General features: G+C 41.7%; 1 protein-coding gene across 1 annotated transcript; it reads right to left on the reverse strand.

The window, feature by feature from the left end:
- Positions 1-607: 607 nt before the first annotated feature.
- Positions 608-21,690, reverse strand: acanb (aggrecan b). Its single transcript, XM_042496041.2, has 19 exons — positions 21,635-21,690; positions 15,005-15,089; positions 13,261-13,644; positions 12,634-12,808; positions 11,443-11,570; positions 11,035-11,328; positions 10,687-10,887; positions 9,848-10,022; positions 9,619-9,746; positions 9,241-9,534; positions 8,386-8,496; positions 7,749-7,856; positions 6,520-7,614; positions 6,301-6,405; positions 5,999-6,157; positions 5,152-5,234; positions 4,926-5,070; positions 4,537-4,719; positions 608-3,149 (listed from the first exon to the last, which is right to left on the reverse strand). Exons 2-19 carry the CDS (start codon positions 15,081-15,083, stop codon positions 3,058-3,060), a joined length of 3,939 nt encoding a protein of 1,312 aa, XP_042351975.2. The 5' UTR covers positions 15,084-15,089; positions 21,635-21,690; the 3' UTR covers positions 608-3,057.
- Positions 21,691-22,053: the final 363 nt, after the last annotated feature.

Consider the following 22,053-nt stretch of genomic DNA (forward strand, 5'->3'; position numbering starts at 1 on the left):
GAACACGTTGCTACGCCCTCCTGCATCCAGGTGTAAACAGAGGTCCCAGTGATTATACGGCCAGCAGGTTTTTATAAACGTCCTATTTACACCTGCTGGTCAAACATGAGTGAACTCACACTCACACACACACACACACACACACACACACACACACACAGGGTTTACATACTTACACACACATATCAGATTGATGTACACACATGTACAGTTTGACTGCACAAACACACAGCGTAGATTCATACACTTTCATACACACATGCAACCACACGGGTACTTATATCCATACATGGCTGCACACACAGAGCAGATCTGTTTGTAGTGATGAAGGTAGTTGCTGTAGAGGCCGATGAAGGGACTATTTACTGTGTGTTTTTTCACGGTTGGGTTCCACAGGAAGGTAAAAACAAACTAAATGCCAGGTTTGTTCCTCTGGCTCGTCGAGTTCACCTCAAATTTAACAGCTCTGGGGAAAGATGATGTTTCCAGAAAATCTCAGTGTGTGATTTATTCATAAGTCAGATAGTACAGTCCCTTAATTTAATATGTGAGTGACTCCTGGGTAGAAAGTGATTTTGCAAACTCAGTCAATAATATCACAGAGACGGATGATTCCAAGTTTTATTTGGTACAGCACAGTACAGCATACTGCATGTTCACATCAGGATTTTGGGATCTGACGTCACAACAGACGTTTCTGCGTGCAGCGTTCTTTTGTCAAAAGTTTGTTGAAGAATCAGAACAATGACGCACTGATTTTCTTCAACTGTCCAAATATTATTCACTCAAATGTTGGCTTGAAATTTGTGCAAATTCTGTCATGTAAAAGACTTCCAGCAGACACCAGTTACATCCAGATCAGCTTCGTTCATTTATTTACTTGTACAAAATGCACAAACTTTTAGCAGGCTAGGTGTTTCACTTGGTGGCGTCCTCACTCTTACTCCTCCACTTTCATATGCTGACTGTGTGTGTGTGTGTGTCCATGAGAGTACCGGTGTGACTGTGTGTATTTGCTGTTTCAGATTTTGTGATATTTTTTAAAGAGAAGGCAGACACATGTATCTGTACTCAGAGTTGAAAAGTAAATCTTGACCTTTTTAAAAGGTCATGGTCAACATCTTATCACTTTCACCTTCATCTTCGCTGTCATATTTTTTTATACAAAATTTCCCTGCTTTCACAGCTTCTTTCCCTAAAATTGTTTCATATCTCAAGTTTTAAGAAGTACATTTCTGTTTAAAGACCCTGTCATACAAATCACAGCCAGAAACCTCTGCAAAAGATGAGGCTTTATGCTCAGCTGGCGCTCAAAATTTAAGTCATACCCACTTGTTAAGTAAATCATAACTGCAACTTACCATCTAATTAAACTATAAAGTAAATCAACAAACAGGTTGATGATGAATCAAACAAACAATTAAATTGTCTGCTCTGCGGTCGATATTGACAGATCCTGCTGCTCAGAGAATGTAGTGAGAATATTTACAGTGAGAAACTTCATTCAGCAAGCACTGAATCTCATAAAAGCATGATTCTCACATCAGATGGTGCCGACACAAGTCATCGATTGCTCTTGAGAAGTCACAAATATAAACCCCAAACCTCAAAACCGGGTGTGTATCGTTTTGCAACAGATGACCCAATGAGGTGGACTTTCTTCTCCTGGCAGAAAAGCCGGCCAATTCAGTGTCACACTGCAGATCTCACTCGTTATTCAGTATAGTTTCCTTAAAGTTTGTCTGCTACAGATGAAGGTTTTTTAAAGTTATGTTTAAGGTGCACTGGATTCAAATGATTAGCACAGAAGTGACAAAAGTGCATGAGTGCTGATTATTTCAACCCAGGTGTGTCGCAGTGACTTCAATCACGTCACAAACTTGGATTTCTATATTCATTGATTGGAACAGCACAATCATTTCAGTATATTTGACATGGTGGTGGTGTTGTTGCACAGTGGCTCTCAAACTTGAGGTTGTGACAAAAGATGGCGATACATTTCACCAGTATATTGGCATGTCTTTGACCCTGCTTTTATCCCGATTTGGAATTTTATGCACTTCTGTAAGCCTCAAGGCCTCCCTCAGACCAAACTTCACCATTCTCCATATTGTGGGATGTGAAGGGTATCATGTGCTCATTGCTGTGTTGTAAAGGCCAGGTGTGTCAGATTTAGGGGGATTTATAGGCAGAAATGCATGTTTTTCTTTGTCATCTGAAACTAAGAATCCTGAGGTTAAGATCCTTTGTTAGAATGAGCACTTTATATCTACAAATCAAGTGACCCAGAATGAACAAACCAAATACTGACTCTAGGGCCGTTTGTGTTTTTGTATTGACCACTGTAGCGCTCCTTTAAGTTTGGCACAGGAGAGAAGTTTCACTTAGTTGCAATCTGCAACCTCACCACCAGATGTCACTAAATCCCACACACTAGACCTTCAAGGGGTCACAACCAAAAGGTTTAAGAATCACTGTCTTCACCTTTAATGTAAGAAACAGTATTGTTTCACCAGTCTGAAGCTCACAATTGTAGTCCTTAGAGACCAAATAAAAGAAATTAAAAAACTACGACAACACAGAGATCTACAAAAATACCCTTAAAATATAGCAAAAGTCTATTTATCAATGTGTTTGACTTCAGAGAATCCAGCTGCAATCGAAAACACTTTTATTTTATTGGGCTGTTTTGGACTTTGCGTGTCACTCTAAAGCCTCGTACATCACTATTTGACCATTTTATCTACCTGACTTTGTGTGCAGTGCTGGCAAGCGATTGCAGAAAATGTCATCCACGTACATTGAGATAATGCTTCCAAATACTAGATCACAGCTATAAATTAGACAGTATAAATACATAGCAAAAACTGCCTTCAGAAGGTGCAGGGTGACACACAAAGATCCAAAACATCAGTCAATCTCTGTATAAATGTGCTTTAGTGAGTGTGTATATACATGATAGGGAATATTATCGTTTTGGTGGGGCATTTGCATTGGTGTCCATGCTTCTTTACAAGAGGGGGGTCCTTTGTGGCTCTCTGTCCTTTTCATTCCTGCTCAGAGCAGCTTCCTCTGTTCCTGTTGGCTGCTCACCGCTTTACTTCTTCTTTTGAGGGATCTTTTGTGTAGCCTGTTACTATTGGCGCCGGCTGGGGGAGAAAAAGTACGCATACTGATGACATCATCTAAACATGAGTTGCCAATAGACTTGTAAACTACGTTGAAGTGAGTCTGTTTGCCCCGGGCTCTTTATCAGTGAAATGTCGAGATATAACCTCCGCAGGAGGCGTCGTGTATCATACTAGCTAGTCAGCAGGCAATGCTGGCACAATTTTTGTGGTTTCTAACACTCTGTAGTAGCTGTAGCTGCTGTATGTAGTTACAGCTTTGAGGAGGCAAATGTCAGATACGGCATAACTGGCAGCTACATTGCTTCCGTTTTGTTATTAGTTTAGCTATGTTGACTACACCCTAGCTCTGAAGCTATGCTGCAACCCTTCAGTTATCGAACAGATATCCTGGATCCACTAGCTATAATATGTAGAAAACGTCAGCATTTGTGTTTTGTAGACTGTACAGATAATGCTAGGGCTGGGTAAAAAAATTAATTCATCGGTGCATTGCAATATGTTTTTTTGCCAATTCAATATTGATTCATAAAATCCTGAGATCGTTCATTTCCGTTTTAATGACGACCTGCTCCCGTGGCAAACAATGTCTGTTGTTTATTCATTAAAATGGCGACAGTGGCGCGAGGTAGCAGTGTGTTAAAATCAGCGCCGACAACATTAAAAGCCGTTTGGATGCACAAAGTCGATAGTAGTTACGTCGTGTGTGAGCCTTGTGAGTCAGTGTTAAAACACTACAACAATACGACGAACTTGCGTAACCATTTTAGCCGACACAGCGCAGATGTTTTGCAACCTGTTGCTAACGCTAAAGCTGTGGATCACACACAAATGCAGGTAGATGCATCCTGCATAAATGTTTATCACTTTTGTTAAGTTTGGCTCAGGCAAAAATGTGCACTTTTCTGTACTTTAAATTTATTTTAGTTTCAATTTTTATTTAATAAAGAATAAAGTAATGGTAAAATACGTTTTTTTTTTCAGTTTGTTCTCAATCAATACAGATAATGCACTCTTCATTGAACACATATCAGAAGGTATTCGAATGAATTATCTGGGTATTTCTGACATCAAGACACATAACCAAATCGCTATCGAAGCATCTCGATCAATATCAAATTGAACTGAAGCCGAATCATGACCCAAAGCGCCGAAATTGAATTGAATTGTGAGGTTGACAATACTCAGCCCTAGATAATGCCCCATATAGCACTATATTTGTTATATTTTTTATTTTTGTTTGTTTTGGGTTTTATGTTAATATTTTACATAACATCTGGTCTTACTTTGTTTTGATTGTTTTTTTCTAATGCTGCTAAATTCATCTGTTAAGTCTGCCACACTTGTATGTTGTTTTAAGACACAAACTTTTTAACAGTATGGATGGTCGATCCACACTTCAGCTCACCTTCTGTACATTCCACTTGTGGCTCCTCCCACTGTCCATCTGGCAGGCAGCGTATGACAGGCAGGTGGCGCTGTGTGTAGCCTGAGTTACACTGATAGCGAACTATAGAGTTGACTGGGTAGCGCTCTCTGCCGCTGCCCATCGGTCTACCATGTTCCACCTGAGGGGGAGCTCCGCACATGACTGGAAAAGAAAAGACAACAGTTTATTGATAAATATACATTAAGTGAGAGTTGGTAGTTACAAACTTGTCTTCATTGTCTTCATCATGGTTAGTGTTCCACTTTTTAGTAATCCAACTGTTCCACATCCCAAGCAATGTTTCCTACTAGAGCAAATTCTCAGAATCACTTCTCGGACAAACACATATTCAAACCCAGTAAGCCTACCAGGTCCAGTCTTGCAGGTGAAAGGAAGGTGGTAGTTGCAGGGCACGTCGTTCCACTGTCCGCCCTCGTGCCAGATCATCACCACACAATCTTCCTCAGAGTTGAAGTAGTTATCTGGCTGGTTGGGCCTCCAGTTCTCGAAGGTCTAAGGAAGTTACACATAGGATCAATGCAGACCTAAAAAATATAAATGATGGAGATACAGTTCTAAAGCAAGCAAACTCACCAGAGGACTACCATCTGTCCAGCGGAACTCATTCTGCACATCCTTGTCATTTAGTCCAATCCACTGGTAGTCCTGGCCATTGGCTGCATCGCAAAGAAAAGATATTTTAGCTTTGAAACGATATATACATGTCCTTCCTCACGGTATGCTTCCTTCTTTCCTTAGAATGGTCATAGTAGTAACATGATGCGTCATCCCTTTCTGAGGCAAAGCAGCTCAGTGCAGTAAGGTCCCAAATCTGAAACCAACCCAGGCAGCTCTTAGGTCGCACCCTGCCACTCACCCAACATATGGGGTGGGGATAAACATGAAAAGTATTAGCATGCATAGGAAGAGATGGATGTATTGTTAAACTTTGACTTTCAACTAAATCGTACCCTTTTCATCTCCCTTTTAAAGTAATGTAAAGAGGCATTATCTCTGAAAAATCTGCTTTTTTTGCATTTTTTTTTTACCCTTTTCGTCCCAAATTGGAAAGGCCAATTCTTCTTTGCTGCAGTCCTTGTTACATAGAGGTTAATACCTTCCCAGATTCCAGTCCACTGTGTGCATGCCCCCCAGGTCACCAGTGCAATGTCAGGGACTTGATCCCTAACTGGCTTCCCACCCATGAACACTGTCAGCTGTTAATTTCTAAAACCAGTGATGTAGCATAAAAACCTTCTAGCAGTGATGAATTCTCTCCTTTACTTATAACTATTACAAGCGTATATTTTTAAATGTTCTCTAATGACTATTGCAATAGGTGCTAAAAAAAATCACACTTGCGTGTTTGTAAGTTTTCACACACTTAAATGCCCTTTACCTCCCCCTGACCAGGTACAGTCACAGACACAGAGCTACTCACAGTTGACAAATTGCTGCTCCTCCTGGGAGCCGATGCTGACCAGGTGGGCGTTGAGCTCCTGACAGCGCTGCTCAGCCTCAGCCCAGGTGTCCCTCTCCGCAAAGTGGAGGTAACAGCTGCCCATGAACTCCAGCCAGCCCTCTGCACATCCCTGTACAGCTACACACACACACATCACACATCAACACATTTGGACTAAAGCATAACATATGTAAAAATGGAATTTCTATATTGGTATCTAACACAAGGCAAATGGCATTAAAAACAATAATGTGTTCTTTAATGGTAATTGGGTGACTTACGTGTTGAGCAGTCTTCACCAGTAAAACCACTAGGACACTGACACACAGCGAGCTCTCCCTGCACAGAGCAGGTTCCTGAACCGCAGGGGTTTGGATCACAGGGGTCTAAAGAGGAGGGGGAGAATTTTAAAGATGCTTTGTTGGTCAATTAACTGTTAGGCCTGATAAAACCGTTTATAATCAACAAGATTACGGCAAAGAAGCACCTTAACCACATACCTTCCACTACGTCAGGCTGCTCCACGACAGCAGGGGTTGCTAAAGACATTGAAGGTGCTGTGGTTGGGCTGGTGTAGGCTGCATCTGGAGTGACTACATACACTGTAGGTCCCGCATGGCTTTCCTGACCCTCCTCCCCATTTCCTGATTGGCCGAGACTGGCGATGTACTCAGAGTAATTCATTCCAGGTGGCAGGGCAGTAGAAAGCTTCTCAGTTTCTGGTTTTTCTTGAGGCATTCCACTTCCTGAAAGATGCCAGCTTTGGTCCAAAGTGCCACTGATTTCATGATGGGTCCCTGACCCACTTCCTTCCCCGCTGACCTCCACCACCCCACGGCCCTGCTCAGGATGGCGCACCAGTGGCGGCACGGTCACCTCCATCATTTCGTTATCAGTTAGGTAGATTACATCACCACGATGTGAGATAAAGTCCCCAGATGCAGAGCTGCTACCTGAGACACCAGATGGAAAACCACTTGGAAAGCCACTGTGGAACCCGGATTCAAAGGGGCGATAACCAGACACCTCCTGCTCACCGGATGGCTGGACTGTAAGGTCAACAGCACCATGGTCGACAAATGAGATGCCAGAAAATCCGGATCCTGACCCGGACATTCTTCCAGATCCGGATTCCAAGAAAGCCCCACTGGTATCAATCCCACCCTGGCCTAACTCCTGCTCAGAGGGTCTTTGGTGAGTTTGAGACACCTCCTCCATCTTCTCATCCACCATGATAATAGGGTCCCTGCCGCTGGCATCAATGTCCCCACTTCCACTGGTAAAACCTGATCCTGATACACCGAAACCACTGTGTTGTCTGTCCAAGCCCTCCCCAGATCCAGATGCACTACCCAGTTCTTCAGATGGGACGATGACAGTATCTCCCCCCTCTGCCTCCTGTGGGCCTCCAGAGGCAGACGTATACCCAGAAAAGACATCAGTGCGTCCGCTGAAGATGATGTCTTGTCCTGAAGCAGAGGCATCACCACTGGTACCGGAGGTGCTGGACTCCCCGGAGATCTCCCAGGTAGCTGAATGATCACCTGAACCAGAGCCGGACTCATCAACATGGACTGGAGGTAGAATGGGTCTCACTTTGGGAAATATGAAGAATCCAGAGTACATTAATTACACTGCTTTATCTGGTTTGCAAAGAGTAACATTGTGTTTAGCTGTACTGAAATGATAAAGCTGTGGCCATTTACAAAGTTATTTACAGTTGTCTTACCAGGAGGAGCAACTTCGTGAGTTGTAATGGTTGTCTTGTTGATGAACTCCTCCACTTCTGTAATATTCACCCTGGTTTCAGTTTCGGTGTAGTGTACAGTAGTTTGAACTAAAACAAACAAACAGAAGACCATAAAGCTAGATAAAGATACGATAATGATAAAATTAATTAACAAAATACTTGAATGAAACAATAAAAAGATCTACTTTGCAGGATTTAGTGGCATCGGTGCAGTTGCAGAACTAAAACTTCTTGTGGGTGCCAAGCATGTAGGAAAACTATGCTGGCTGATGCAAAAATGTGAATGGTCCTATCTAGAGCCAGTGTTTGATTTGTCCATTCCCGGGTACTGTAGAACAACATGGTGGACTGTGTGGAAAAGGAACTGCTAGGTATGTACGTATATATAAACGTCTGATTCTAAGGTAATGAAAACACAGTGAGTAATATTTTCACATGATTATACACCAAAGAATACATTATTGTGAATATTATACCATCTCTGCCAATAGATGCCCCTAGATCCTTTACACTTAACCTTTAGGATAATATTAAAGACCATGTATTTTGAGAAAAATGAACACTGCATGACCAAACTAGGGTTACAACTAAAACAAATGCCATGCCTCTGCCTCACCTGTAGGAGCAAAGTGATCAACTGTCACTGTTGTCCTGTTGATAACATCCTCCGTCACAACTGTTAGATCCACACTGGTTTCATTTTCAACGTGAACAACAGGAGTTTCAGCTGCAAAAGGACAAAAGTAAATGACAGATTAGTCAAGCCAGAATTAGTTTGATAAGGTATACTATGTCGAATTTATCTGGTAAAAAAAAGGAAAAACAATCAAGTAATTTGTTTCAATAATCACTTTTGTGCCAATAGAAGTGTGTGAGAGTGTGAATGTATTTGCTGAGACTCTGCCCTATGCCTGTATTTTCTTATTTTCTTCTCACTTTGCTGTTTTAGCACATCTCTGTCTGTGTAGCCCCAGCTAATCATAGCATGCTAGTGAGTTTAAACTTTGGATAAAAAGATATGACCATGTAGTAACAGCACAAGGAAGAGGAAACTACAAAAATCATGTACACAGCGCAGAAAATACACAAATATAGCGAAGCAAAATGCCAAGTGGACAAAGCTTGTTCCAAAAAGAGAATTAATCTGTGTTTGGGTTTGGGTTTCACTTTTGCTGGTTAGCACTGAAGGAGAGGATGGGGTTAAAGAGCGACGCAGAGCTGGTCTCTTTTTTTTATGCTACGTTCTTTCAATAGAAGCTTGCACTGAGGTAGAAGCAGTGTAAGGGGGAGGACTGTTTACAAACAGTGTCCCGCAGTCCTTGCATAGTAGACTATACTTTTAAGAAATAGCAATAACATTTATTGTTAATAAATTTGGTTCAGGAGTCATGTTTAGGAGACTTTGTTATTTTGATGAGTATATTTTTTTACCTCTAAAATCTAAATGTAACAACACCTAACCCTTTCCTACCTTTAAAGCAATAGGCGTCGTAGCGCGAGTGCTCATCAGGAAATCCGGTCTGGTTGGGATAGGCATAGATGATGTGGACCCCAACCTGGCCGCCTCCACAGTGGGACCTGGGTGTTGTGATAGGGTAGCGGACGCTGCGGTCCATCAACCAGCCTGGGCGGCACTTGTCAAGCCCTTGGTTCCAGGCAGCAAATAGCTGTCCCGTGGTGGCTAAGGTGGTGTTGAGTTTCTGACAGTGCTGCACGGCCTCCTCGTAGGAGAAGCTATCATAGTCACTGGTGAAGAAGACCTCCCCTGGGAGAAGCATTCACAAACATTCAGAAGAGTTCAGATATGTCAGATTCAGTAGAAAGATAACAAAGTGAGTGGGCTGCTCACCTTGCAGACGTTCCACATAACAAAATACATCGTAACGTTCGTTAGCAGGTCGCAGGCCGTAGGATCTGACTCCTGGAAGGTGTGGCAGATTACCAGCACAGTTATCTCTGGGTGACACGATGGGATACCTGAGCATTGAAGAGAAGGGTGGTACAGTATATTAAGGCTTTGCTTTGCCACAATATCCCCAAGGAATCTTGATATTGGTGTACACATGCCTCCAGCTCACCTGACAGTCTGGTCGCGGAGCCAGCCAGCGTCACATTGGTGCAGGCCTTTCTCGAAGGCTGCCTGCAGCTGCTGGGGGCTGGCAATTACTGCCCCAATGTTTTTGCAGACCTGCTGAGCCTCCACAAATGTCAGAGTGTACCGGCCGGTGATGGGTCGATAGTGGAAAACCACACCTGGGAAATGCAAGGGACAGGAAAAAGTCTAATTCTATATTTGTCTTCAAGCTTGATTTGTTTCATCATCTTTATTTCATGCATTTTTTTTCCAGATGCAGATTGTGGTCATTTACTCATAGTTTGAGTCATTTATTGGCCCTGTGGTTCTGTAATGTCAAGTCAACTAATGACAGCATTGAGGCAGTGGGACTACTGGCTAATAAACAAGCCACAAGCATGCATGAGAGGATTTTGTGGAAGTGGCACGTTAAGCAGTTTCTAAGTAAAATTGTATGTTAGGAAAGTACTGAACATAACAAGGTGGACTTGGATTCTGCTGCGTGAATACTCAATGTGTTTGTGTTTGGTTAGGATACAACCAGCTGTTGCAACCTAAATTGGAAACATAAATATAATTGTTGAGTTAGGCATTTTTAAACAGATCATTGGAATGGTTCTGCAAAGCTGTCCCACTCCAGAGACTCTTAAGATGTGTTCAAATGTGCAGCTAACTTTTATCTAAATATTCTCCAAAAGCAAGAGCTTGCACACATGCCAAGGGGGATACTCTGACTTGGATTCCAGTCCTCAGAAGGCTACACTTTTTGTAGAAATGTGCTTTCATAGTTTAAAAAAATATTCCAAAGGGTTTTGTTTTTGATCAAGAACATAACCAACCTACCTGTGGGACCCATGGCAGCATATATGTCTGTCATACTGGGTGGGATGGGAAGTGGGGAGAGGGTGTCAACTTCTCCACGTTTGATCTCCTCTCCCCCAGGTGCGGGGGTGAGGCTTGGGTACATCCCAGGGGCAGGTGTTATGCGTATGATGTCTGGGAAAGGGGTTGTCCTCACTGGCACAGCACCGTCATCCTCACCAGCTGAGAAGACAAGGTTGAATATTTCCCTGACAAAATTGACGGACTTAAAGTCTTAAGGATCACAGAAATTCTAGAAATCACTCCTGAAGTATCATTATTGCTCCGAGCATGTTATCAAGTATCTTCAAGTCTCCATGAAAGATTTACCTTGGAAGCAGACAGCATCATAGCGAGAGTCTGGGTAGGGGTATCCTGTTTGGTTAGGGAACAGGTAGACAGTCCTCACTCCCAGGAGCCCCCCTCCACACTGAGGCCTGGCAATGTTGATGGGGTAGCGTACACTCCTATCTGCCAGCCAGCCAGCGTTACACACATCCATGCCAGCCTTCCAGGCCAGATAAAGCTCTCCAGTAGTGGCAAGCCTGGCGCCGAGTTTGGCACACTGATCTCCTGCTTCATAGAAGGTAAACTTCTCAACAGACATGGAGTAGAAGACCCTGCCTGGGAGGAGAGAGGGGAGATGAAGCACACACACTGACATGACAGTCCTGTCCACAGTATAAAGGTTTCATGTGGGCTTGGCAGCTTGTTGCTACCCTTGTCAGATAAGTGTACCTGACAGCTTCTCAGCAAAACAGTACACGTCGTAGGTCTCGTTGACGTCTCTCACACCATAGGTTCTCACGCCAGGGAAGTCCTCCTTGTCTCCAAAGCAACGCTCCCGTGGCTCATGGATGGGGTACCTTGAGAGGTCAAGAGAGATGTCAGTCAGCAGATAGAATTAAGGTCAGTTTTTTTTTACTGTGTTATTATTTTAAGTCTTTTTAAAGATTATTTGGTCAACTGAGCTACTGAGCACCCTTTCAAGTCTTTTTAAAGGCATTCACTTGTTTTATATTGTCTCTTTCAAAGTTGGAAAAGACACCAAGGACCAAAGCATCATTTTGGTTGGACTGTATGAACATCCTCGGGATTCCCTTGATGGATCTGGACAAAGAAGGGGCACCCTTCCTTACCTTGCTTACTCTGCTGCCACACTACAACAAGGCCTTTGGTACGCAGAAAACCACATTAAGACTTGACTTCTTTGTGTTAGTTAATAAGGCTGTCAAGTTTTATGAAGCATTTGATGACTTGTGTGGAATTTGTAAAGGAGGAAGGTTTTGCATTTTATTCTCAAGCTCTTTTGTCATACTGACATCACTTTTCATACTGTGTGAGAGGCAGAGGTCGTAGAGCGGGTTGTCCACTTATTGGAAGATCAGCAGTTCGATTGAAAGCTGCTCCAGTTCGATTGAAGGCTCCTCCATGTCAAAGTATTGTTGGGAAAGTTACTCGACCCCAAATTGCTTTTGATATATGAGTGTGTATTAGGTGTCACAAGGTGTGAATAGGGGTCACAAGGTGACACCTTGTAAGGTGACTTTGGCCGTCAGTGTATTGGAATGGGTGAATATGGCAAGTACTATGAAAGTGCTTAGAGTGGGAAATTGGCTCGAAAAGTGCAAATCCATTTACTAAGTCCATTTACAATGAAGTGCCTACAATGAATGGCACCATGAATACCTCAGAGGAGAGACTGTCCTAAAGTGTGCACCATAATCCATATTTGTAGATTAATCACATCTTATTCTTCTCTATGACAGTACACTTTTTAATTTTGGCCATTTCTTCCCACAGTCCAAAGACCTGCTGGTTTGGTGAATTAGTAATTTTTAATTGCATGGAGATGGGACTGTAAATGTATTACATAGCTTCTAAATAAGCAGTTTAGACATTAAGAAAGGCTGGATGGGTGGACACTACCTGACAGTCTGATCAGAGAGCCATCCAGCATCACACTGGTGGTATCCGTCATCATAAGCAGCCTGAAGCTGGGCTGGAGTGGCAATGGTGGCGCTGTTCTGGATACAAGCGGCCTTTGCCTTTTCAAATGTCAGGGTGTAGCGGGTGGAGATGGCTCGGTAATGGAACACAATACCTGTGAGATACAGAAAGTGAGCAGAGGACAGAAGAACTGTGATGAGATATGAATTTATTACACCGATTTCAATGATGTCTCGTCTAACAACATTTGTGCTTGAATTCTGCGAGATGAGACAGTGGGCTCGATAATCATAATTGAATCACTGAATTATTGTTTCAGAATTTCAAACGTTGTTTATGTACTTACTTTTGGACCAGGGTTTTCTCCTAGTGTACATGTTTAACACTTTGATTTTGCTGCAATATATTTTTTAATAGAATATTGCACTTAATGGAGGTTTAAAATGATCCTGACATTCTTAAGGTTAAAAAGAACCTTTGAGATAGAAATGCTGGGGCTGAGTTGTTCTATGCACTGATAGAAATTTGACTTGGATGTGGTGAATTGAAAATACCTTTAGTTGCATAGTGAACGAACTTAAACAAAACTGTGTTTCTGTGGCGTACCCTGAACCTGGATGTCCACAGAGTCATAGTTGTCCTCAATGCCGTGCATCACCTCGCAGCGGTAGGTGCCAGAATCTTTTGACCTCAGCTCTGTTATTTCTATGGTGGCATCGGTGGGCACCAGTGGGTAGTTGATCATTGTCACCCTGTCCAAATACTCCGTCTCCACGTGAACTTTCCCTTCTGTCGCCACCAGGATTGTAGTGACTTTCTCCTTGGTGACGTAGGTCCATTTAATGCGGTGGGAAAGCGGGGCAACGGTCGGGGCTCCGGGGTCGTCAACTGTGTTGTCCTGGAAGTAACAGGGTACCACAACCTTGCTACCCAGCAGAGGACGGAGAGGCATCTCCATGGGGATGCTCACACGCAATGTACCATCCAAATCTGGGGTAAAGATAGGTCAAGGTTAAATTAAAGGTTAATTAAGTCTCTTTATTTTTAATGAGGATACAACAGATGCACACATTTTCACTCATCAGTGGTGGCAAAACTCTCATTCAAGACAACAGCAAATAATGGAGAGCCAGGTTTTGCTCCACGAATCCTACGTCTAACTATTGAACAATTTACTCCACCAGTGTGAACAGCAGTTGATCCAAGTAACACATTTAAAACTGTTCTCATCCCAACCGGTCAAATACCACTGCTTTGTCTATGGTCCTACACATAAAAATATGATGTGTAAGCCCCAGCAGCAGTTTTGCTGGCAGGGGGGGTACCCGTCCAAGATGGCATGTATGGCAGGTCCAGTGTTTTTTTACAATTACATCATTACAGTGTTAATTTGCAATTTTTACATGCATCTTTTCAAATTACAGTTCATTTTCACAGGAAATGTATAGTCTCTGGTGATTTCATGCATACAGTCTTTTTCAAAACCAACTTACAACATATTTAAACACTTCCTTTTTAAGTTTCCTTCCTCATGTTTAGGCAACAAACATTTGTGATCAGATTTAGAAAAAAAAACCTTATGGTTTGCCTTAAAATAAGTGTGATCGTTATCAACATCATGTCATTGTCATGTGACATACATCAGTACATTGGATGCTGCACATAGTAGTGCACTGTCGCTCTTATTCAAAGGTTAGTTGACTTTTGGTTTCACATAAGAAGTGAAAAGTGGGCTTTGGCTGTCAATACAGAGTTCGTTTGACCCCTCTGCCACCCCCACTTCCTTCCTATGCAGAGGCTCTCGCTCTTGATACTGTGGTTGTTGTTGGCAGCATCAAAAACTGCCATGCTTTGCTTGTGTGATGCCAATGTCCACTGACAGAGCAGCAGCATGTGGTGAGTTGTTGCCTGTTACGTTGGTGTCTGATGCAGAGATCACTGAAAAAATTGTGGTATTTGATGAGTTTGGAGTAAGAGAAGGCTGGTACTACTTCTTTGTTATACTGCTTGTCGTGTTTTGGGAGAGTTCTGCAACTCAAAATTATTTGTAAAAAAAGGTTAAAGAGAGAAACTCTGAAGGTGGGATAAAAAAACAAGCAAAAATTATTTTAAAAAATCTGACTTGGCCAAGATCTCACTGTCTACAACAATGTCTTTGCGGCATATTTTATTAAGTTCTAATCAGATAGATTACACAAAAGATAATGACAGAACTGATGAATAGCTTTTGATTAACATGAATTTCTCATTATCTTCAAATGGTCAGGTTCCCAAAGGGTCTGGAGATGGATTTTTAATTTTGACACAGTGACGATGAAGACAAGAATCCATCTAATAAAACCACACTCACCGTCTTGGCTCTCATGTTCAAACAATACTGTTGCTGAGATGAAGGGCAAGGACACGCACAGCAGAAGCAGGGGGCTCATGGTTACCTAAAAAACAGACAAATTAACAACAGTGTGATCAAATTTGTGTGGACGAGATAATTATTGAGAGAAAGGACAGATATTTAGCCTTTTCGAGTCAAGATATTGGCTAAAATTAGCTTGACCAGAAGATGAACAGTATATAGAGGGGATTAACTTCACTGAATGAACAGTGAAGTAAGTGTTAGAGTGAATAAGTGGGTTTATTGTAATTTCCTCTGCCCCTGAATGCCACTGTGTTTTTTCCTAACTTCTGTGCGCTTACAGTCATATTCCAAGATATCCTGGATACTCAGTGCATTTGGTTATTACGTCAGCCTGACTGGCTAAAATGGAAAGCGGACGTCAAGAGTCTCTAGTATCATTTGGAAATACCATACATGTTCACTGAGGAATGAAAGCCCCTCTGTCTCCAGGCACAGGAAATGTCTTTAGTACTAAAATTAAGCTCAGGCTGAGAGGGAGAGGTATGATTCATTCATCGCAAATGCTTTTCCGTTTGTTTAAACCTAATAAAGAAATGACTGTTTAAATGAGGGGTTTTTTTCCACCCTAAAATTGTTCTTTCTTTGTCTCTTTGTTTGCCTGTGCACAGTGTACTCACAGTGTCAGTGCATGTATGAAAGTACAATCAGCTGCTGTCAAATTGTTTTCAGTATCAGTATAGTCATATCTAGAACCAATGTATGTGCGTGGTGTGTTTGTTTTTGACATGCTGTAGCCCATAATTCTCACTTAAAAACTGTTGAGTTTAAATCTGTTTGTACTTTTATTTAATTGAGTTCTTAATTTGCAACTTTGGTCCAGACTGTGTTCAGATGTGTTCAAAACTGCGTCAATTGCCATTTGGTGCAGTGACTAAAACATTTTTTTTCATACCAGGCTGTAAACGTGTTTATTTTTGTGGTAAAGTTAGGCATTACAACATAGAAGTATATGGGGATTGACTTGTCTCTGAGTCAGCCTCGAGTGGCCATTAAAAGAATTGCAGCTTATGGCACTTTGTGTTGGTGTTGCCCTGGAGGTTGCCGCTTGAGCAAAATATACTTACAAGAAAAATGCAAAAGGTCCTCTCCAGAGCAAGTGTTTGGTTTGTCTGGCTACCGTTCAAATATAGAGGACTTCAAGGATGAGGATCTGCTCCCTGTGTAGATATAAAGGGACTCATTCTAAGCTACCAAGAACACAATTCTTAGTTTCAGGTACTTTTACACTAATAAAATTATAATTATAAATATACATAATATCTGCCAATAAATCCCCATAAAACCTACACACTGGACCTGTAAACATTATACCTGCCAAATATCAGCATGTTAGCGTTGTCATTGTGAGCATTTTAGCATGCTGACATTGGCATTTGGCTCAAAGCACCAGTGGCAGCATAGAAATAGATTCTTAGTCCACCTTTTTTTTTTTTTTTTTACACACACTAGAAGTAATTATATAGCTCTTATGTGTTCCAAACTCTGTTTTTTTTATCAGCCCTTTTTTGGTCAAAAAAGTCAAATTTCACCTCAAATATTAGCCATTGGCAGGTTTCCAAAAACATCAGCTCCACTATCACAAACCCACATCTGTCAGACCTTGATGACCACTTTGCTTATTTTTTTCTCAGCGTTCCACTGCTGTGACGTGCCGCACAGTCCAAATGTAGGAAACCGTTGAGAGTCCCAACTGAAACCTCATTGTGCTGCGTTCACAAGCCCCAGGACAGGCTGCAGAATGCACTCAGTTCAATCCAAACAGCCACACAGAGACATTTACAGCCAATAAACCTGGAGCTCACAGCCACAAGGCGTTTGCAGGCGCTGACCTGAGGTTGGCAGTGAAGTGAAAAGCAAAAGAGAAACGCAGTGACCTTTTAAGTTCAAGGTTCATGTTGTCAGATATGTTTGTTTTTTTTAAGATTATTTTTTGGGGCATTTTTGCCTTTTATTGATAGGACAGTTGTTAAGCGTGAAAAGGGGAGATAGAGAGAGAGGGGGGGGGACATGCAGCAAAGGCTAGAATCGAACCCGCGGCTGCTGCAGTGAGGACACAGCCTCTGTACATGGGGCGTCCGCTCTATCCATGGAGCCACCAGGCACCCCATGTTGTCAGATATGTTTGTAGTATGTTCAGTAATGTGTTGTGTATGAACTGATGTTTCTACACAAATGGAGTTCCTAACAGTTCTGATTTTGAAGCGACTCCGCAAAAAAAAAAAAATCCCACTATCATATACAGTACATTTACTAGAACACACTGGTAGACTGTAGATATGTCTGTGTGTGTAACTGCATGACTGTGTGTGTGTGTGTGTGTGTGTGTGTGTGTGTGTGTGTGTGTGTGGGCGCTGCTAGCATTCTCGGAGTTCCACAGATCAGCGCATACAGTACAGTAGGACTAATATTTGCCTTGCTGTCTCAGATCTGTCTGAGAGTGAATGTTTGCTTAGTTTGGGAGGAAACACAGAATACCACACAGCATATGAAGACAGATGGACAAATCCACGCTGGAATAATCACACACTGTTGCACTGTTGGTCTGTGATGTGCAGTCCAGCCCCAGAAACCTCTTTGTGATGATGTATTGTGACTCATTTACATTTTATGGTGTTATGGAGTTTCTGGGGTGATTCCTGGCTTCTGATTTTTTTGCTTTTTTTTTTTTTTTAGACTTTTTGACTTCTTTGCATTTTTTATTATATTATTTAGTTTCAGGTTATATTTTCTGGAATATACCACATTTCAAACTCTTGTGAACTCAGAGTTCGAGTTGTCTCCTTTAAGACATTGCTTACTGTATACATGTGCATCAAGAGTAAAGTGAGTTCAAGTTTATTGTCGTGTAAAAAATTACAATGAAGTGCTTGTGCTCAGCGGCATATTCCCAGACAACGACGACAAGTGAGAAATAATACAACACGCCTTAAATAGTCTTTTGTGAGTAAAGAAATGAGTATTTTCCAGAATGTTGAAATCCTGCTTGTCATTGCCTTTTTGAATTGATATTTTCCCAAAAAAATGTTCTCACTGTCTACAAAAATGTATTAAACGATCAATATGGACACCATACAAAAGCAATACTTACGTGGATTTTCAGATTTGGTACAACTGACTTGTATTAAACCTGAGGATGCTGAGCATTTATGTTGTCACTACAGTGTAGAAATAAGCGCCAATCGCACAGCCCAGTCGCTAGAGGAAGTTTCTGTAAACCATGGATACGCTACTGAGGTAGAATATGAGTTGATTTTGTCATTGGTAGGTCGGGGGGGTGGTGGATGGCGTGACACTGAGGCAAGATGCCTGCCATTGTTAAAGACCACAAACAACAAAACTAGTTGGGTTTTTTTGCAGCATTTCCATCAGTGTTTGCGACACTGAATTGTAATATTTTTAGCTACACATTGCAGCTTTTCCCAGGGCTTTTTTCCATCCAAACATGGGCGTTTTAAGCCACAACATTATCTTTTACTAACCATAACCAAATGGTTTTTATGTATAAAATGAACCACACCTTCACCACAGCGCTGTCGTGAAATGTTAAGTTTTACTTTATCCAATAGAAAATAATGTACAAAAGTAAAATATCCATGGTTTGCAAAAGTGTACAATGTGAACATTTTTTTTCCGACGATTGAGTTGAATCGCAAGATCATAGGCCCAATGCAGTCAACCTTTACATTATTCCTATTTTTTTTATTGTTGGAGACAATGTCAAGAACGACCTTCCTGACCCCTGTCCATCTTTATCACCAAAGGCTGTGCAGTCACGAGGATTAGATCAGCAGTAATCTGTCTGTGCTGCCAGTCTTTGAATATTGGCTTTGCAGATCTTGTGTGCTTCCATGTTTTGGTACACTTGGTTTTCACACCTGATGTGAACCATACCAGGTTAGACATGAACCGTACTTAAGAACACTTTTCACAGACTGAACTATGCTCAGGTACAGTAAAGGGTTCACACCAATCAAATGAACTGGACTCTAGTTTCAAGTGTACGTGGGTCCCTGATTTAAAAACCTTAGACTTCTATCTCAAATTAACAGCAACTTAACAGCTGCTTTTGCAGACACCCAGTGCCTTAACGTCTCCTCTCGCTGCAGTGATGCAGAAGTGTGGGGTGTTAGCACAGTGTGATTTCATTGTAGGGTGTGGTTATAAGTATAATAGATCACACCTCTGGCTGCACCTAATCACACCAATTAGTGATGGTGAAACTCAACCAGAGAGGGCTGTGAAAATGTCAAAATCTTATTATTTTTTTTTTTTTTTTTGTCAAGAGAGATCATATTTTGAGTAGATATAAAGGGTCTCTTCATGACAAGGTCATTTATATTTTTTGATGATGATGAGCTTCCCTAAGAATGAATAAAGATGGCAATGACGAGTTTGCAATAAACAGTGCTCTCACAATGTATGTACACAGAGAACGCCGGCAAAACTCTCCCCAATTCTGCAAGCAAGCCAACCAAAACCTCGACTCCTTATTGCTTACAGCCAATCATTGAGCATACCTTCGGCTCTCTTTAAATGCATCATTTAAACTGTGGCCACTTCATAACGTGCACCAGCATTCATGAGCAAGCCACACCGGGCCAGGTCAAGCCAATCAGCCCTCTCTCCACACTGTGCCCATTCAGTCTGTGGGGTGGCTGCTCACTCCCCTGTTAGGCCGCTGTGGTATGTTCCGCTCCTAGCTGAGGTAGAGGGCAATAAGGCCTTGGTCTGTTCCAGCAACGTACAGGGGCAGGGTCTTGGGGGTTGCGACCCTGCCAAGGTAAACAAAGGCGGCCATCCAGGGGAGGCTCACCACCTCCCACTCTTCTCCAACCCTCCAGAGTCCCTCCGCACAAGAACAGAGTTGACATTGATACGCATACACACACAGAAACACAGACCAACACTCATAGATTACCATGGGGATGTGAGGGAGCGCACGTCCTATGCTTCTGGTAAAGAAAACGCACGGGAGTGTGTGTGCATATGTCGCCATTGACACATACTGTAAGACCTGTGTTTGAGAACACACACAGACTCTTGTACAGTTAAGTGGGTGGAGGGGAAAATTCATATTTGCAGGTGCTTTTAGGTGCATTAGTACATGCCTACAAACAAAGACATGCTTGAGCAGCATTAGTTAAATGTGTCAGACATTTTCACAGGTAGACACACACCATCTAAATCTCATGTCTCAAATGTTCGTTTAGTAACTTCATGGTTTACCTAAAAATGAATGAAGTTCGTTTTTGTATTTTCCGACATCCCAAAATTACAATTCACAACGTGTGCTCCAACAGCCTCATGTTACCATAGTAACAGGGTGTCACTCTTGACAGTAGTTTCCTATGTTGCAAGAAGTTATATGTTTTTCCCAATATTTAAACACTGTTTTCTGCTGCCCAGATGCTTGAGTTTGAATTCTAAAAGAAATTAATGTTTTTCCCCTCTTTCAATTTAAGACTTAAGGTCTGGCACTAGTTTGGAAACTGCTGATATGAGAGTGTGACAGTACTTTAAAATATTTTCGTTCTCACCAGTCAGCACAGAGACTGCTATATCTGATATATAATTAAAGATTTGTACGCTTTGCACATTCTGTATTTTAGTCTACATAATCCCATCAGTACCTCCTTAGATATCGGACCTCCAGTTGTGGGTGTGGAATATATCTGAGGGATCGCAAAGATGATTGAAAAATAGGAAAAGCAAAAAATATATTTCTGTTACACAAAATACTTAATTTTTTCAGATTTTCCTTGAAGTTTTGCTTTATTTCATGTAAATTTTTATCTAGTCTTAACTTTTTGGCACTCTAAAAACTATACAAGTAATAAAAAAGAACAAATTCAAATTGCTCTGTGATTGAAGTACACAAAATTGGTAAACATATGCAACGAGTGATGACAAGTAGATATTGCCTCATTTTAAGGAGTCCCAAGTCCGAAAGGTTTAGACCACAAATCATTGAGTAAATTTGATCATTCAGTAATGACATGCAATTTCATACATGCCAGTCTCCATCCATCCATTCATCCATCCAGGGAAGCCATCAAGAATGCAAACTCATTAATACATATGATTAATATCTATATTCTACATAGAATTTACACACATTTCTACTTTTAAAATTCTTATTTTAGCAACATTATACATCTGAAATCACACACAGAACAAAGTTGTGCAGAATGTGCAGTAAGATTAAACCAACAAATCAAACAAAAAAGAAGCTGACTCCACTAACACCTCACTAAAGTCAACTCAGCAAAACTCAGAAACCATCTCAGACTTCCAGCAAATAAATCACAACTCCCACGAGCACAAAAACTGACCTAAAGTGATCTGTTTTGTCAAATATAACTTGCATCACTTATAATTTAACTTCCCAGAGATCAGAAATGCTTAATATCAAAAAAGAAACTTCAGATGCCTTTGCTTTGCCATTTCAGTACAATACACCAATACCTTTGCCCCCAGTCAGAGGATGAAGAAGTGTCAGATTATCCCCTAAACCCCTTCACAATATTCCTTGTTAGAGACTCCGGTTGTGAGTCGGAAACGTACCGTTGATGCTGCAAAGCTCCCAGTGCCAGCGACTCCAGGGGCCTCTCACTCCTGCCTGAGTAGGAGAGCAGAAAGAAGCTTTATTCAAACTCCACCACAGATTTAGATGTTGGAAAGAGAGAGGGAGGGAGAAGAGAGAGAGGGAGAGGGAGAGAGAGAGAGAGATGTGATTCTCTCCTGCCAGTTGGTGAGGTCATACAACAGCCTTAAATATCAAAGCTGAGGCTCAGAATCAGATGTCAAAGCAAAAGAAAGGTTTCTTGTTGCTCCTGGCCAATGTCAAAGTTTATATCAGTCTTTCTGCAGTTGCTCGTCAAATCAGTTTGAATGGCGATAGATGTTGTTATACCCCCACAAAATGCCGTAAAACTATAAAGGCACTAGACAAGTAGTTCAAAAACTTTCATTGGTTAATATGC

This window comes from Plectropomus leopardus, chromosome 7 (assembly GCF_026936395.1).
Source record: "Plectropomus leopardus strain MGB_pleo_1.0 chromosome 7, ASM2693639v1, whole genome shotgun sequence".
Lineage (NCBI taxonomy): Eukaryota > Metazoa > Chordata > Actinopteri > Perciformes > Serranidae > Plectropomus > Plectropomus leopardus.

Excerpts from the sequence above, each read along its gene's own strand:
- acanb (XM_042496041.2), bottom strand. The coding sequence starts at position 15,083 with ATGAGCCCCCTGCTTCTGCTGTGCGTGTCCTTGCCCTTCATCTCAGCA. Across the intron at positions 11,571-12,633 it reads CTCTCTGATCAGACTGTCAG|GTACCCCATCCATGAGCCAC; the intron begins GTAGTGTCCACC and ends TGACCTCTCAAG. Across the intron at positions 9,535-9,618 it reads TTATGTGGAACGTCTGCAAG|GGGAGGTCTTCTTCACCAGT; the intron begins GTGAGCAGCCCA and ends TGCTTCTCCCAG.